Source organism: Gekko japonicus, unplaced genomic scaffold, assembly GCF_001447785.1.
Source record: "Gekko japonicus isolate JY-2015 unplaced genomic scaffold, Gekko_japonicus_V1.1 scaffold2243, whole genome shotgun sequence".
NCBI lineage: Eukaryota > Metazoa > Chordata > Lepidosauria > Squamata > Gekkonidae > Gekko > Gekko japonicus.
In genome coordinates, this window is record NW_015162547.1 from 32,699 (window position 1) to 49,326 (window position 16,628).

The window sequence follows — 16,628 nt, forward strand, 5'->3', positions numbered from 1 at the left end:
GAACTGCTCCCCCCCCCCAAATCTGACCCAAATTCTACAATGTAGAATGACACAGCCGGTCTCCCCCGCCATTTGCTTGTTTCCAGAGTGCCCGGAACATTGGAATAATTGCCAGGCAAACCGGCTCTGTGGTGCACACTGTTGGGGGGGGGGGGGGGAAAGAACTGCCCCCCCCCCCAAATCTGACCCAAATTCTACAATGTAGAATGACACAGCCGGTCTCCCCCGCCATTTGCTTGTTTCCAGAGTGCCCGGAACATTGTGGCAACGCCCATGTGGGGGAACAGCACTGGCTAGGACCAGGGAAGAGGCCAGAGAGGGATCGAGGGTAAAAGCAGTACAGGAGATTACAGCCCCCCCCCCCCATGTGTTTTCTGAACTTTCATCAAATTACCTACAATGCCTGTTAAATCTTGAGAAACATGATGGTTTAAGCAGCAAAAAGATTCTCACCAGCACGCCACAGATCAAATTTCACAGACATAGAGTCCAGAAGGTTCCAGATTAAATGTTGGATAAAATACTGGTTTAGAACTACAAACTCAGCCTGACCCTGGGTATCTTCTCATCCAACACCCCAAGCTACCTAAACTTTAAAAAACGCTCAAGGGCAAATTCTACACACTGCCAAACCCCTGCAATGGGAACATCCTGCCAGTCCGGAACCAGTAGAGACAGTAAAGGGATCCACCCCCACCACGCCGACATCCGCAGCCCAACACTCCAGCCCTTCCCAAAGGCCTCCTCACACTTCCCGGAGATCTCTGCAAGGGCATGGAAGATAACCCACCTCCAAATCAAGAAGCAGGTTACCCTGCATCTTCAAAGGTCTGCATGCATCAATCACCTTCCGTGAGGCTGCAACTCGGTCCTCCTTTGAGGTGGCATAGTGACCATCTCATCAGCAAAGACCTCTGACGGAGCCCACCTGGTAAGTGAATGGCGTTTGGGTATGGGTCTCTTTCCAGCCAGTGTCCAGTTTCCTTTGGAGAGCACATCCCAGAACAGCCAGGGACAGGCCCAAAGGAGACAGGGGCTGGTCAGCTGCCCCACTGTCAACCTCTGGAGTGGGCACATGTGGAGAACCTCTCTCTTGGGAGTCACAAAATGCTATTCCCTGAGGGATACAAGGTGGCTTTCGCTCTAAGGTGATCAAACATGGAGACCTAAAAAAGTATAACAGTAGAAACATCTCCCTCCAGAAAAATCATGTTAGAAAATTCAATTACTATTTTAAATTCTTTACAACAAAAATGGCCTATGTGCTGAGAAGGACCCGAGCCCCACCGGTGCAACCCAGTCTGAATGACAAAATGGACAAGCGGCAGCAGGAGAGAGGCGCTGCTGTGCTGGACAAGAATCCCGGCCCAAAATTCTGATTACTCCTGTAATGATTCCATGTTCTGGTGTGTGTGTTGCTTTAAATGTTTTGTTTGACTGCAGTAATATGAGAAGAGTGATAAAAGGGTGACAAGTGTGATTCGGTTCGCTGCTGACTGAGAGTGTGGGATTCTGTGATAGGAGACAAGTGTGGAAGAGTCCGTGTGACTCTGAGAGTTATGAAGGATTCTGTGTGTGAAGCTTGAAGAAAGAACATAGTCTGTGTGACTATGGGATTTTGATTCTAATTCTGTGTGAATAAGACCAAAAGTTTAGTCTGTGTGACTATGAGAGTTGATTCCATTGTGTGAATAAAACAAAGACTAGCCTGTGTGGCTATATCTATATATATGAGATAGAGAAAGATTATACTGAGCATATAAGCCTGTCAGAGTGGAGTTCAGAGTTTGAGAGACTGTTTGTAGCACCAAGCTTTGCCAGTTATATTTACAAGTTCCTGTCTTCAGCAACGGTTCAAAATAATCAGAAACCTATTTTGTTCTGTCTTCAGCAATAAATCAATTTTTGTTTAAACTTATCCCAGAAATCAGTATAGTTCTTCCTTACGGCCACATAGTCCTCTGAAGTGCCAAGACCCTAGGTCATTCTACCAGGAGAGATTTGGGATTTTTAATTCCTGGTGGCAGCAGAAAGCTACCAAGTTTATAAACACAGAGAGTGTTTAAAGGTAAAACCGTTTCCCCTGTAAGCGAAGACGCCACAACTCCTCTAGCAGTGCCCAGGAGGCAGAGGCAAAAGAGGACGCCACCCATCTGAGTGGCAAAGAAGAAGTAGACGGAAAACTTCTGGAAGTCATTTAATGCAACGGTCTGAAGTACGCTCATCAGATTTGCCAGCAGGCCCCAGAGAAACACGGGGTCCCTCTGGTCATGCTCCACGAAGACGCAAGAGAGGTCTGAAGTCTACTTCTGGAAACCTGTATCAAAGACATGCTAATGGTTTCATCTAAACACAGCACACAAAAAACTCCAGTTGTTTCTCTTCACATTTACCAGAAGCCTCCCTCAATGAAACCACAAGAAGTGCTTTGGACAACCTCTGCCAAAACACCAGATAGTACTGCATAGATAAGAGATTATAGAAATGACTGTAAACATCAGTTATAAAGACGCACAAGGACGCATTCCTTTTCCTTTCTTCTGTGGATATGGCCTCTGCCGTGGTGCTTCTGGGGGCACGTTGGCCCACATCCACAAACGTCAGGGAGGGTGGAGCGCTGCAGGCCGCCCTCCAGATCTGTCACAGTTCACGAGGGCGTGAACACTTGCCCTAGCCGCTTCTGAACACCACTCGGGTGGAAGTATACACGTGGGGAAAGTTGGGGGCATTCTTTTTGAAATGGACCTTCAGTCTTAAAATGTAGCTAGAAGTCGAGTTTAACATCTGCAATACGAAGAGAGGAAAGCCAGTTCCAGAGAAGCAGGCAAAAGGTTTCTTCCCAAGCCAACTCTTCCCTTTGTGGACTGAAATGAGCAGAGGCGAGAAAGCGATGTGCGGGCTTCCTGTCGGCAGCCCTTCCTTCCACCTGGGCTAGCGCTGCGGACTACCAACGGCATGCCCCAAGAGCCACACGAGGACAGTCATCTGGGGTGACCATGCAGGGCGGGCCTTCATGGGCTGCAAGTGACACGTAGCACCAAGTATGTTGCCCTTTCATCACTGCCCTGCAAGGAGGACGAGCCACACTGCTTCCGGGCACTCCGCAAAGCCTCCTCCAGACACAGCGCTGGGCAGAGAGCTCCTCTCTCTCTCTCTCTGCAGAAGAGTGGAGGGGGCACACTTCTTTGCATGGGTGGCTCGGACCACGAAAGAATCCCCCCCAGCAGGCCTGAGAGCCAACACTGCCCTTTGTGCAGCAAGGCAGGCATCCCTAACCCCCCACTGCCTGCTTTGTTTGCTCCAAACGTACAAATGGGTCAAAATCCAGATCAACAAAAAATGTCTGAAGAAAGGGCTCTCCCCACCCCGGCCACAGCTCTTCATGGGGTCATTCTTCAGCATCCAATACTGGGACGTTACATCCTCGAACCGCGTTCCTGCAAGATCTGGGAAGGGGGGAGAAGAGGGGGGAAAGGCACAATAGGTGAGACAAGGCCCAACAAGGAGACTCCCATCTCCAGCAAGTCCCAGCCCTTTCTAGGACCTTCTCGAGAGCCAAGCCCTGAGGCAGGGCAAAGAACGGATTTCCTGACTCCGCCCCCAGGAGTCTTCTGGCAGTGCAACAAAGAGAACATCTGCTGGCAAGCTAGGTGGGGCTTCAGCTGCTGCAGACCACAAGGCGCTTCCAAAACGGGGGTGGGGGGAATGCTGAGACTATCCACAAACGGGCCAGACCCCCAAAGCAGACCAGTCCAGCTGCAGAGAACAGATGTGCCATCCAGCCGCTTCTGACGCTGAACGTGCTGCCCTGTTCCATGAGGCTTGCATTCCCACGAGCACAGGCTTCCTGCTGCCACCGCCTGCCCACCCCCACCCAGCTCAGTCAAGCACATCAAGGGCCCAGTAGCTCCCACGGGGGCCTCCGTGGCGTGGCCAAAGTGTTTGGTGGCTGAAGGACTCCCTTGCAGCCCGCCCTAAGAATCAGGATGTCGTGGGCTGCACGAAGACCAGAACGGTGACGTGGGGGAGCCTGTTCTCTCAAGCGGAGGGGGGGAGGAGGGCTCTTGTTTCTTAGCCCCAGCAGAAGGAGCTTATCCAGCCCTCGGCAGTCAGGGAGGCACTTTCCCCAGTGGGGGTGCACGGATTCCCAGTACCACAAATGTGGTGTGCTTCTTCCTCCCGCCTTCCAAGGCTAGGGGGGGAGGGGGGAAATCTTTCAAAATTCATAGGTTTTGGGAGCCAGCGTGTGGTTAAATGAGGATCTCATAGACGCAGGCTCAAATCCCCGTTTGTGCCATGGAAGCACACTGGGTGACCTTGGGCCAGTCACAGAGTCTCAGCCTGGTCTACCTCACAGGGAAGTTGTTGTGAAGACAAAATGGGACAGGGAAGAACAACGTAAACCACCAGGAGCTCTTGGGAGGAAGGAGGGAAAGCGACCAGAGAGTGCCCTCGTTATATAACTATACAGAGCATGCAATTATATAATAGCGACCAGAGTCCCCCGATGTCCCTCTGCTCCACAGGTGAGCCGTCCAGCTGTGTGGTCCAACCCAAGTCCCGCATTCTGAGCAACGGATTCACAAAGCCTCCCCTTAGATTTCTCTGGCAACTGTAACTCAAAAGGAAGAGCCCTGCCAGCTGCCGTATCAAGCGGATAAAGGCGTCTGCTCCCAAAGGAGACGCCCAGCACCAGCACCCAGCGCCATGCCAGACCTCCCTTCTTCACGCTGAACCCGGCCAGACCACATCCTGCCAACCCCCACAACCCACACTGGCTTTTGGCCACCTCTCTGGTGGCCACATTCTTGATCCACCTCTGGTCCGTGGAGACATGGGGGGGGGGGGACTCTCTGTGACCCCCCCACGAAAGGTAGCGCCAGTCTCAGGGGAGAATCCAAGCTGACAAACGGTCTTGCCAGAGCCAAAGGTTGCTACGACAACCCCATCCATGCCTGACAGCGAGGGGGGGGACGTCTTTCCAATCGGATCAAAATGGCGTTCTCACCCAGGAAGTCCAGCTGCTCTGAATGGCCTCCGGAGGCCCTGGCTCAGTGGCAGAGCATCCGCCCGGCATGCGGAAGGTCCCAGGTTTGGTCCCCTTAAAAAGGACCAGGCGGCTGGTGATGAGAAGCCTGAGACCAGGGAGAGCGGCTGCCGGTCTGAGTAGACAACGCTGCCCTCGATGGACCGGGGGTGTCCGATTCGGCCAAAAGCAGCTCCATATGTGCTCAAGCCAACTGCATGTGCGCTCAAGCCCTAACCCCACCGGCCCACCTTCCCTTTTCCCTTCCTCCTCCCCCCCTCCCCCCACACGTCTCCTCCCCAAAGATCCTTCTGCCATCGGTCCTTGCCAACATCTGAGCCATATTGAGTTTCTCCTCCGCCAGAGACATCGGTGGGCACAGGGAACCCCGAACTAGGCCAGGGGGGCCACGCTGCCTACGAGAGAGGGGCGAGTGGGCAGCAGGCTCCCCTCCCTCCCACAAGCCCCGAACTCCTTCAGGGGGGGGGGAGGAGATGGGCTGTGGCAGACCCTGCCCAATGGCCAAGGGCCCACACTGGCCGTCTCAGCCCCGGCAGTTCCAGGACTACCCTCCTTCAGCCATCCACCCCAACTGCCCTTATAAGCCGCCCTGAGCCCACGGGGGAGGGTGGGGTATAAGTACAAAAAATAAATAAATATTAATAAATTAATAAACTGGGACAGGCAGACGTGAAGCCCTTCCTTCCAACAAACCACTCTTCTTTGGAGCTGGAGACTCGTGCTGGAAATGAGTCTGCCCAGGGGCTCAGAGTAGGAAAATAGTCTAAACATGAGTCCCCCCCCCCCCACACCCACACCCCGACAAAGAGGGGCAGGAAAATTTCAGCCCCACGGGGTAAGCAAGGTTTCCTCTGCTGTGGGAGAGTATGTTTTGGAGTCAAGAGCAGGCAGGCGCACGTGGGGCGCAGTTCCTGAAGACGGACGGAAAGGCTGCCCCGGGTGGGGCACAGCAAGGTAAGGGGCCACGTCGTGGGTGGCTGTGGCCTTGCTCGGGACCCCGTCCTCTCAAGTGCAGGCCTCCCTGTTGCCCTGTCCCTTGGCCTGCTTCCAAGCATTCTTGCCCCCGCCCCACAGTAAGAAAAAGCACAACCCACCTCCCCTCCCTCAAGGAGCCAACGCACTACTGGACTACAAGGCCATCTGGTGCTGTTTCCACCTGGGCAGAGGGAGTGAAGCAGCTACCACCACGAGACACCACACCAAAGGGGAAGTGGGGGGGGCAGGTGGGGTCCAGAGACCTGGTGCTCACCAGCGGCATTCACCCTTAATCTGAGTCATGCATCTCCCAATCCGTCTCTTCATCTTCGCTCTGAGCAGCATGCAGCCAGTGTGAAGAAAGGGGAGGCAAAAGAAAAGAGGGCAAGTTGAGTTGTGCCACAGCAAGGCCGGAGCGCCTCCCCTCTGGGGCCAGAGAAAGAGAAACGCAGGAAGGGGAGACAGAGAGATGGAGAGAGAGAGAGAGAGAGACAGAGAGAGAGAGAGAGAGAGAGAGAGAGACAGAGACAGAGAGAGACAGAGAGAGAGAGACAGAGAGAGAGAGAGAGAGAGAGAGAGAGACAGAGACAGAGAGAGACAGAGAGAAACGGGGCGGCAGGCAGGCAGGCAGCTGCAAGGCAGGGCTTCAGCCCCCGGACCAGCAGCCCGTCAGGACAGATCGACGGCAAGCCCGCTGGCTGCCAGGAGAGTCTACCAGACTCGACTCGGTCTGCAGGCCCGCCTCCTGCACCGAAGCGCCCGAAAGCACCACACCAACTCCTCTGCCAAGCAGAAGCTGGCGGGAACGTCTCCGTCTCAGACTGAGAATAGCAGCAGCTCAGCCAGCCAAGCCCCCAGGCCAGGAGGGCGCAGCAACAGAAAAGAGTTACGAGCGCAAACAGCCGGTTAAAGCAACCTGTAGAACCCCCAAGATAGTCCCACGTCTGTTTCCACTGCAAGGTGCATGAAGACAAGGACGGTAGTTGTGGGGCCTGGCAATTACTCTTTCTACTCCCCACCCCCACCCCCCCAACATCCTTCTACAGCAAGGAGGTGTCCCTGTTTCCCTTCAGGATCGCGAAGAATTGCAGAACCGATGTTTAAAAACCTGACCTCAAAAACCTACGCCCCTCTAAAAAACAGGCATGTCCAGCTTGGGGGGCCATGAGCAGATGTGGCTAATTTATATTCCTTTGTCCTTCACTCTCCTTGTGTTCAACCTCCCCCCGCCCCCCGCATTGGGGGTTTCCTGGAGAAAAGCAGAGTGGGAGAGTGGAGGCTGCAAGTCCCCGGCACGGGACATCAAGAGCCCGACCTCTGGAAAGGAGGACCTCCACACCTCATCCCTCCAGACACCTGCACGGCCTCCCCCACCCCCTTCCCTTCTGCCGCACCACGGCCATTCCACCCACCCACCCGCCCACGGCACCTCCTGCAGCACCCGTCCTGACTCAGACACCACATGGGGAAAAGAGAGGCCCAGAGGCAGACCCTGGTCCTGCCGCACCGCTCTGCCAGAGCCCTCGGCGGTCTTCCGGCCACTAGCTGCCCCTTTCCCACACACTGTTCCCAGAGGCGTGAACCTCAGACTGCATTTCTGTGCTGCCTGAAAGGGCCAGTCCCCCCCCCCCGCCCAACCCCTGAGCAAAGGAGCACTGACACACACACACACCCTCCGCTTTGGCTGCCAGCTATCCCTTCTTCAAGGAGACTGGAATCCCAGGGGGCTGAGTGTTCACGGTCAGGCACGCACGGCTTTCTCCACCTCCCTGCAGAGCCAGCGCGGACCCGGGTCCGCGTTCCGGCATCCTCTCCACTGAGCCAGCGTAGTCAAGGTGGGAGCAACACGGCCGTCCCTCACGCACAGCCCTCCGGCCCAGCCAGGCCTGGCCTCCGACCACTTGCCCCCACCTGCCCGTTTCTGGAGGACGGCTTCAGTATTCCACTCCAAACAGGTGCACAGAGAAGCCCCGCAGTAACCCAGACCCAGATGCAATACAATGTCAGCGGAGGACACGAGGGTCCCACCCCCACCCCCATGCCAATGACCCAAGGGGGGTGGGGGGAGACCCAGGGGGTCCAGCCAGAGGCTCCAGCCCGGCAGCTCTGCTGTTCCTGCCCTCCCCTCCCCGCATGCGCACAGGCCGCCGGGGGTGGTGGTGGTGGTGGTGTGTGCCTCACCTTGGCCTTCTCACTGGGCTCGCTGGCCGTCCCGGACGGGGTGTTGTGCAGCTCCTTGGAGACGACGCACAGAAATTCAGCCTGGTCTTCATTCCCGTAGTTATAGGAGGAGCCAATGCTGACGAGCTGGAAGGCAGAAAAAGTGTCTGTGTGTGTGTGGGGGGGGGGGTTTCAGGGAAGCTGCACTCCGGGGGCTCCTACTTCTCAAGAGCTGAAGGCCCCACCTCGGAACCAGCCACCGGGGAGGTTGAAGCTCCCTGCCTGAAGCTGCTCCAGCCCCGCTCTGCCTGGGGTTCGAATTCCTGCCTGGGGTTCGAATTCCTGTTTGCCATGAAAACTAACTGGGTGACCCGGGGCTACTCATCCCGACCCACTCAAAGGATAAAGCACAAGAGGGGAGAACCTACGTTGGCGGCTGCAGCTCCTTGGAAAAAGGAGAATAAATACTTAAATATGCTCTGACACCAAGCAATAGCTAACTGGATTTCAAATGGAGTTCTGGAGCACACAATTATCAAAAGTTCAACTGCACAAGAAGCACGTCCTCTCCATGCCCCGACACCCCAAGTACTCCTGCTCTGTGTCCCCGGACTCTAGGCTTCAAAGACAGAGTTGCCACAATGGGGCGAGGCTTGGCAGGCAGAAGGTCCCGGGTTCAGTCCCCAGCAGCATCACCAGGTGAACAACCTGGCAGGAGGTGACAGGAAAGGCCTCTCTCTGCCTGAGAACCTGGAGAGCCGCTGGCCGTCTGAGTAGGCAAGACTGACGACGAGGGACCCAGGGCCGCATGTAAAAAAAAAAAAAAAAGGCTAAACGAGGATCCGCTGAAACTATACGATGGTCTCATTAAGAATTTTGCTCCCCTCCTGTTCCAGGAGGCAGGTCAGAGAGCCCCCACCCCTCACAAGCTAAAGTCAAAGCCTTGGTACGATAGAGACTGCTTGGAGGCAAAAAGAGTACTTACTCAAGCGTATGCTAACTACATTGGTCGTTACGATACGAGAGAGCTAAGTGCTTACCTAGCCCTACTAGAAAAAAAACGCTTCTATAAAAATTTAATTAAAAGAAAAAAGAAAGATTATGCTAGGGAAGCATGGAGGGCTCTTATCCAAGCTGCTAAGGAAAAGAACTCCGCTTTGTTTTGGAGGTTGGTCTCCATTCGAAGGCAAAACAGCACCTCAATAAGGGAAACCTATATTCCTCCTGAAACTTGGATCTCTCATTTCCAAAATTTGTACCATGACACTCCTTCCCCCTGCTCTGTGTCCGCAGTTTTCAGTGACCTGCCAAGCTGGCCTCAAGTATCATCTGAAGAGATCACAGCACTGATAGGCCAACTTAAAAGAGGAAAGGCCCCCGGCCTAGATGGCATCCCCCCTGAATTTCTGAAGGAAAATATAAACTGGTGGGCACCCTTCTTAGCGCACCTATTTACTTACATCGATAGAACAGGGAGGGTCCCAAGTGACTGGGGGGAGGCGGTGGTTGTTCCTTTTTATAAAAAGGGTAATCAAAAGGATCCTGCAAACTACAGGCCTATTAGTCTACTTAGCGTCATTAGCAAATTATATGCCAAACATCTCCTAGAAAAACTGACGCTCTGGCTCGAGCAAGAGGATATAATAATACAGGAGCAAGCTGGGTTTAGGCAGGGTAGGTCAACAATGGATCACTGCCTCCTTTTACAGCATCTGATTGAAAAATATTCTGGCAAGGGCCCTACGTCACTTTATGCTGCCTTTATTGATCTTAAAGCGGCCTTCGATTCCGTTTCTAGATCTATGCTATGGAGTAAACTTGAAGCCTCCTCAATAGATAGGAGACTTCTAGCCCTCATTCGTGCCCTCCACGAACATACATCTTTGAGGGTTAGATATTCCAGGCTGGGGCACTTGACTGATAGAATTCCCACCTTAAAGGGAGTTAGGCAAGGCTGTATGCTAGCTCCTGCTCTATTTAATTTTTACCTCAATGATGTTGTTGGGTACCTAGATGATGCAGATCTTCATCCCCCCAAATTGGCTCAGCGCTCTATCACGATACTGTTATATGCTGATGACGCTGTTATTCTTTCTAGAACCCCAATTGGAATGAGAAGGGCAATTAAGAAGTTCGCTTGCTATTGCAATGAGCAGGAGCTGGATATAAATTATACAAAGACAAAGGTGATGGCCTTTGGCAAGAGACCCAAACTAAGGAAGTGGAGGGTAAATGGGCAGAACCTCGAACAGGTAGCTAGTTTTCGCTATCTGGGCATGATCATCCAAGCCTCTGGATCTAGGACTGCCCATAGCCAGGCAGCTGCTTGCTCGGGTGAAAAATCCTCTCATGGCATTCTTAAGTTTTTTAGCTCCCAAGGGGGCTATTTTGTACCACCAGCTTTAAAACTTTACAAGGCCAAAACACTTGCCCAGATGCTCTACGGAACGCTGCTTGGAGCGCCTCCATCTAGCTATGCTCCTTTGGAGCTAGTCCAATCGAAATTTTTGAGAGCAGTGCTCCAAGTTCCGAGATGCGTATCCAACGCAATGGTACGGCTAGAGACTGGCATGCTGAAGGTTGAAGCCATGATTGCCTTATACTCCATCTTCTATTGGCTGAAGATCAATTTGAACCCATGTGGACTAGTGCCCCTGATTCTGTCTGATGCCTTTGAATCTAATTGGCTGATTTCTGTTAAGCGGAAAATCTCGCTCTTGGGGTATTCTCCCTTAGCGCTTTTGGAGATGGGTAGGGACCGAGCTAAGTTAGAAATAAGACAGAGGATCAAGGATACCGAACGTCAATTAGATCTACAGGTGTCCCCAACATTTATAGCGCCAATTAGAATTAAATACATCGTTGCGCAGGCCCCATATCTTAACGTTTTGGAGTCACGTAAACTTAGGAGGGCATATACTCTGGCCAGATGCTCGGCCTTACCCTCTGCAGTTCTTGAGGGTAAATTTAAAAAAATACCCCGAACAGAGAGGCTATGCTTGTGTGCGTTGGGGGAGATTGAATCTCAGGAACATGTGCTTCTAAGATGCCCGGTATTTGAAGAGGCTCGTACTAAACTTATTAATCCCCTTCTGGCAGGCACTTCGGATCAGGACAAGGTGGAGAACTTGTTTCTTAACCTTGAACACACAGCGCTCTATCAGATTGCGAAATTTTGTTCCTTGGTGGTAGAAGCGCATCAGCATGATGGTTGGCACTCGGGTTAGGACTGTTGCTTTTAACTCGTACCGTTCCCTTTGGTAATATGTTTTATTCTTTTATACTATACTGTGTTTTATGGCAGCGCACTCTTAGTTCGGTTTTAACAAATGTAAAGTTTATATTGTTAGTACCTTTTACCTTGCTGAATTTTGGAAATTTTACTATTTGGCCATTGTAATTTATTTTTTCTGGTTTTATATTGCTGGCTAATCGCTGTTACAATAAAATTCACGTCATTCACGACCCAGGGCCGCCTGACTCAGTACAGGGCTACTTCAGAGATCCCTGACTGAAGGCACGGACTTGGCGGAGCCCCGTTTGAGGGCAGCCTCCACCGGAGGCCAGATGCAGTCACGGGGGAGGGGAGGGGGCTTCTTCCCAGAGGCTACTTGGCACACAGGGGTGTCTGGAGAAAGCCAGGAGCTGGTGCAGCAAAGTGGTTAACCGCTCAAGTGCAAATGCCTAGAAAGCCCCGCAGGAGTGTCAAATGCCATTCAGATTTATTATCTCTCAGTTTTGCAAGCAGATCCCAGGTTTGACACCTGGCATCTCTCTCCCTCTCAAGCAGCAGGAGTCGAGAAAGGTCTTTCCCCACCTGACACATGGGAGAGGAGACGTGGGCAGGTGGGAGTGACTCCGGATAAGGCAGCTTCATCCATTAGTCCGCGTCCCCCGCCCAACCCGGTGCTGCTGTCAGGAGTACCAAACACGTGGGCTGACCGCTGCTAGAGGAACGCTCCTGTTCCGACGGCTGCCCTGAGAGTGCCTCTGGGCCAGGCCCCCCTCCAGCCTTGCCTCTGGCATCATCCGTCAGCAGCAGTTCTGGGGCAGATTTCTTACCTGCTCAAATTTCCAGCCATCTGACATGGTGGAGACCATTTGGGTCAGTTCCTCTTCCTGGCACTGCAGGACCCTGTAAACATGCTTGGCCGGCAACTGTCACGAGAAAGGGATGGAGAGAGAGAGAGAGAGAGAGGAAGGAGTGGAGTAGGAGGCGAGGGAGCCCTTCGGACCTCCCCCCACTGGGCCTTCAAAGCATGTATCCACCCCCCCCGTCAGAGGCTTCAGAATCTCGGCAAGCCCGTCTTTCCCTCGAGCACTCGAGGCACCCCCACAACCAGCACTCCAGCAGAACCCGCCTCGGCTGATGCCAGGAGCTGCCGTTACTGTGCCATGACAAAGATTCTCAAGACCACAAACACTTCTTTTGGGGAAGGACAAACGCTCCTGTACGGGAACGAATCTCAGAGGAAAAGGCCCAGAGCCCTCCACTAACAACAGCCTCACCAGGGTGACGCCTCCCAACCCCCTGCCTCCCAGCACAGCCACTTGTGCCCAAACGAAGCCAAGCCCACCAGCACACGGTGGAAGAGAGAGAAGCTCCCACCTGTGAGACTTTGCTGTCCCTTTCCCTGATTTTGTCCTTCACGAGCTTTATTAAGGATGTGATGTTGTAGAATTCAGCTTCTTCCAGAACCCCTAGAAATACAAGCAGAAGGCACAAGAGAGACTGTAATGAGTAACTCTGCCTTCCACCCCCCAGATGCCGCCCTCGGTCCTCCGTCTAAAGAGGTGGCCTGGGGTCAGGCCAGTTGGCAGAGTGTGTGCCAGATCAGGTCAGTGGCCTGTGTAATCCAGCACCGCCTGCTCTGACTGGAACTGAACCTGGAACCAGCGGCCAGCCCCACCAGTCCCACACACAGCAAAAGCCAAGGTCCCCTGGTGACCATCTGCAAGCTTTTTGGATGGCTGCAATAACAGCACAGCAACTCTATAGAGTGAAGACTTGGTTGGTAAGGAATCGCTCATGGCCAGGGAACTCAGACCTGGAGGTCCTCGTCATACGTTGCAGAGTAATACCAGCCCAGGCAGTCGTGGGATTGTTCTGCAGCAGATGGGGGAAACTCATGACCTCCACAATATCAGCGGAGCGCAGAACTTGGCTGACAGTGGTATGAAACATTAGACCAATTGCTCTGCACGGTAGAAGACAACAGAAAGTACCTTCCTCGGCAAGGTCTTTGTTGATTACCAGCTTCCCGTGTCGGAGATAGTTCAACACTGGTCCAAAGTAGGTTGGATCCCGGTCTATCAAATAGGCACCTGTTTCGTCCTGTGAACGAGATCGGAAATCAGAGCGAGGGACTCTTTGCCCCTCCCTCTCTTCCCAGCAGCATTCCAGGGCTAAGTGGCCGCCAGCAAGGACTTCCTCCATCCCAAGACGTTCTGACAGGGCAGCGGCTGCCACAAGAACCACAGTGAACATGAGGAAGTGTGGCTTTGGTTTAAGCATCTAATCAAGGGACTAAAGAGCTCCTTGGCCACGGTCCCGTCTCTAGCTGAGCTCCTCATGTGGGTGAGGCAAGCAGATTATGATAGCCCCTGGCCTCCGGTGGGGGATTACCCTGCGGAGCTCAGCCTTGGCCACTCAGGACAGTCTTATTCAGTCAAGGAGGAATCTTCTGGAGGATAAATCTGGTATTGCACTCAAATAAAATAAAATACTCTTTGACCAAAAGAGGTGAGCAACAGAGAGCCTACCCCCCACTACAGGCCTTAGTAACAGTCAGACCTTGTAGACCCTATATGGAGCCTCCAGGACTGGCATCAGTTTCACTCAAAACACAGGGTTCATTTCCTCATCTACAGACCCCACCTTAAGAAACAAGGAATGTGGAGTGCATGAGACAGAAACCAAGATCTGAGGCACAGACCCTTGTGATTCTCACCAGTCGCAGTGAGCATCCCTGACAGTTACTGGCGTGACAAAATATATGGTTCTGCTATCCCTTGTCGCAGAGCTACCACTCTGAAGCATAGATCCTCATTGTTTTTACACAAAACCCACCAACGCTGATGTGCCATAATATGTGCCAGGGACTAGAATATAAAAACCATGGATTGAGCGCCTCAGGGCATCACTGGGCAAGAAATCAAGAACCAAGATGTGGAGTCGAGATCCAAGATATGGATGTCCATGGTGCCTTATGATTTTGACCAGCAGATGCTCAACAAGTAATGAACACAAATGTGCTTAATTATGCAGGAATGGCACATGCCCCCTGATCAAAAGGTTAAACCTCTTCACCGCAGCTAGAATTGTGCTTGCAAGATTCTGGAAAACTCAACCTTTGCCTAACAGGCGAAGGTGAGTTTTAAGAAGTTGGGACACAGTGACAATGGTAAAGATGATGGATAACAACCCACAAAATACATAAGGCGACATCTTCCCCTCTTCCCAAACATTGTAAACACCACCCAATTGTTCTTAACCCTGAAAACCTTTCTGGGGGGCCCTCTGATGATGCGTTAATGTAGTTAGAAGAAGAAGAGATCAGATTCATACCCCATGGCCCTTCACTACCTGAAGGAGTCCCAGAGTGGCTTACAAACTCCTTTCCCTTCCCCTCCCCACCACAGGCACCCTGGAAGGCAGGTGGGGCTGAGAGAGCTCTGACAGAAACTGCTCTTTTTTCAAGGACAGCTCTTATCAGAACTAGGGCTTGCCCAAGGTCATCCAGCCAGTCTGGCAAGTGGAGGAGTGGGGAATAAAACCTGGTTCTCCCAGATCAGAGTCCGCGCACTTCACCACGACACCAAACTGGCTCTCTAGTTAGTGATGCAGTATTCCACAAAGGGTGGAAAAGTTGTCCCACTGAAGGAGATTTTAACTTTTTCCCATTTGGGGGCTGTGTGGCCAACTCGGTTGCTGTTAAGTAGGCTCAGAAAGAGTTCTAAATCTGCAAAGGCAGATCGCCCAACAGATGAACTCTTCGAACCAGGGCTAGACCTGACAGCCCAGCCTTTTCGCCAGCAAACTGAACTACCAGTTCCCAAAACGGGTCGCATTCTTAAGCACATCCACTAAATATTGGGGGGGGGGAGAATCCACTTTCCAACAGCGGCCCCTCCTCCCCCTCCCCGCGTCCCTAGATGCAGCGCGGGGGTGGGGGGCTGCACGGAGGGGAGCAACGCTTCGGCGCGGCTCTCAACGCGCACAGGGCAAAAACTAGGGAGGATCACAACAAGAGGCCGGGCAGGCTGAGACTTGCCCTCCCAGGCCGCCGCCGCCGCCGCCGCCACGCCCGCCCCACAGGCCAAGCGCCACCTGCGCCAACCGCCACCTGCCCGAAGGAGCCGCCCCCCCGCCGACCTTGTCGGAGTCGAGGTCCGGGTCGGCCTGGCAGAGGCGGAAGAGGAAGCTCTTGGGGTCCCTGCAGAGGGTCTGCCGGGTGGTCAGGAAGCAGGTGCCGCCCACGTTCAGCCGCACCCACTTGCCGCCGCCGACGACGACCCCCGCCCCCCCGCACCGGCGGCACGAGGAGGAGGAGGAGGACGACGGGGAGGAGGAGGAGGACGCCGGACCCCCCGCCGGCAGCACCAGCAGCAGCTGCTGCTCGCAGGCGCCCTCCGCCGCCATCCTGGCCGCCCGCCGGAAGAGTCCCGCCGCGAAAAGCCTCCCTTCCGGCGGATCCCCCCCGCAGCGGTGCGCCAAGAAAAGGGCTCCGACCGACAGGGAGGGAGGAAGGGGAAGGAACGACGGGCCGACTTGGAGGCGGAGACAGCGGAGGAGGGGGGCGAAAGACGTCCGGGCCGCACTGGACAGGGGCGAGGAGTCCGTCCCCGACCCCGCAAAGCGACAGGAGCTGCCTCGGCCCCGCCTCCTCGGAGCTTTGGTTGCCCCGCACGGTCACTTGGGAACCGGAAGTGTCGCGCTGCCGACAGCGGCCGTCCCCCCCCCCACCCAAAGGACTGCTCTTCCGCCGGCCGTTCCCGCCCTGCAGCCTTTCCCGCGCGGCCCCGTGTTCGGAGGCGTCACGTCCAGCGGAGGCTTCCTGGCCCCCCGGCCTGTGGTCTTTCTGCCGCAGCCGGCGATGTTCATCCGAGTCTCGTTGGCTGGTTTGGGGTCCCCCCCCTCCCCGGCGACCGGAAGTGTCACAACCAATGATTTCCCCCCGTGCTTCATTGACCGGAAGTGTCTCGCGGAATCGTCGCCGCGGTTCGGTGGCCTTCCCCGGGGCCTCGTGTCACAGCCAGTGAGGCCCCCTTCGGTCCACATTCACAGGAGGTGCTGCGCGCAACACCTGCACCCGCTCAGCAGCCCGTCCCCGCCCTATGACGGGTGTGTCACTGGCCAGGAAGTCCCCCTTCTTTATGCCGTTCCGTAGTTCCCGCTCTGTAGTCTTTTTGCTCCCCCCCCCATGACCGGAAGTGTCAAAGGGAA

General features: G+C 54.2%; 1 protein-coding gene across 1 annotated transcript; it reads right to left on the minus strand.

Annotated features, from left to right (window-relative positions):
- Positions 1 to 2,192: 2,192 nt before the first annotated feature.
- Positions 2,193 to 16,131, minus strand: KCTD5 (potassium channel tetramerization domain containing 5). Its single transcript, XM_015406349.1, has 6 exons — positions 15,558 to 16,131; positions 13,409 to 13,517; positions 12,792 to 12,883; positions 12,245 to 12,340; positions 8,204 to 8,329; positions 2,193 to 3,446 (listed from the first exon to the last, which is right to left on the minus strand). Exons 1-6 carry the CDS (start codon positions 15,822 to 15,824, stop codon positions 3,417 to 3,419), a joined length of 720 nt encoding a protein of 239 aa, XP_015261835.1. The 5' UTR covers positions 15,825 to 16,131; the 3' UTR covers positions 2,193 to 3,416.
- Positions 16,132 to 16,628: the final 497 nt, after the last annotated feature.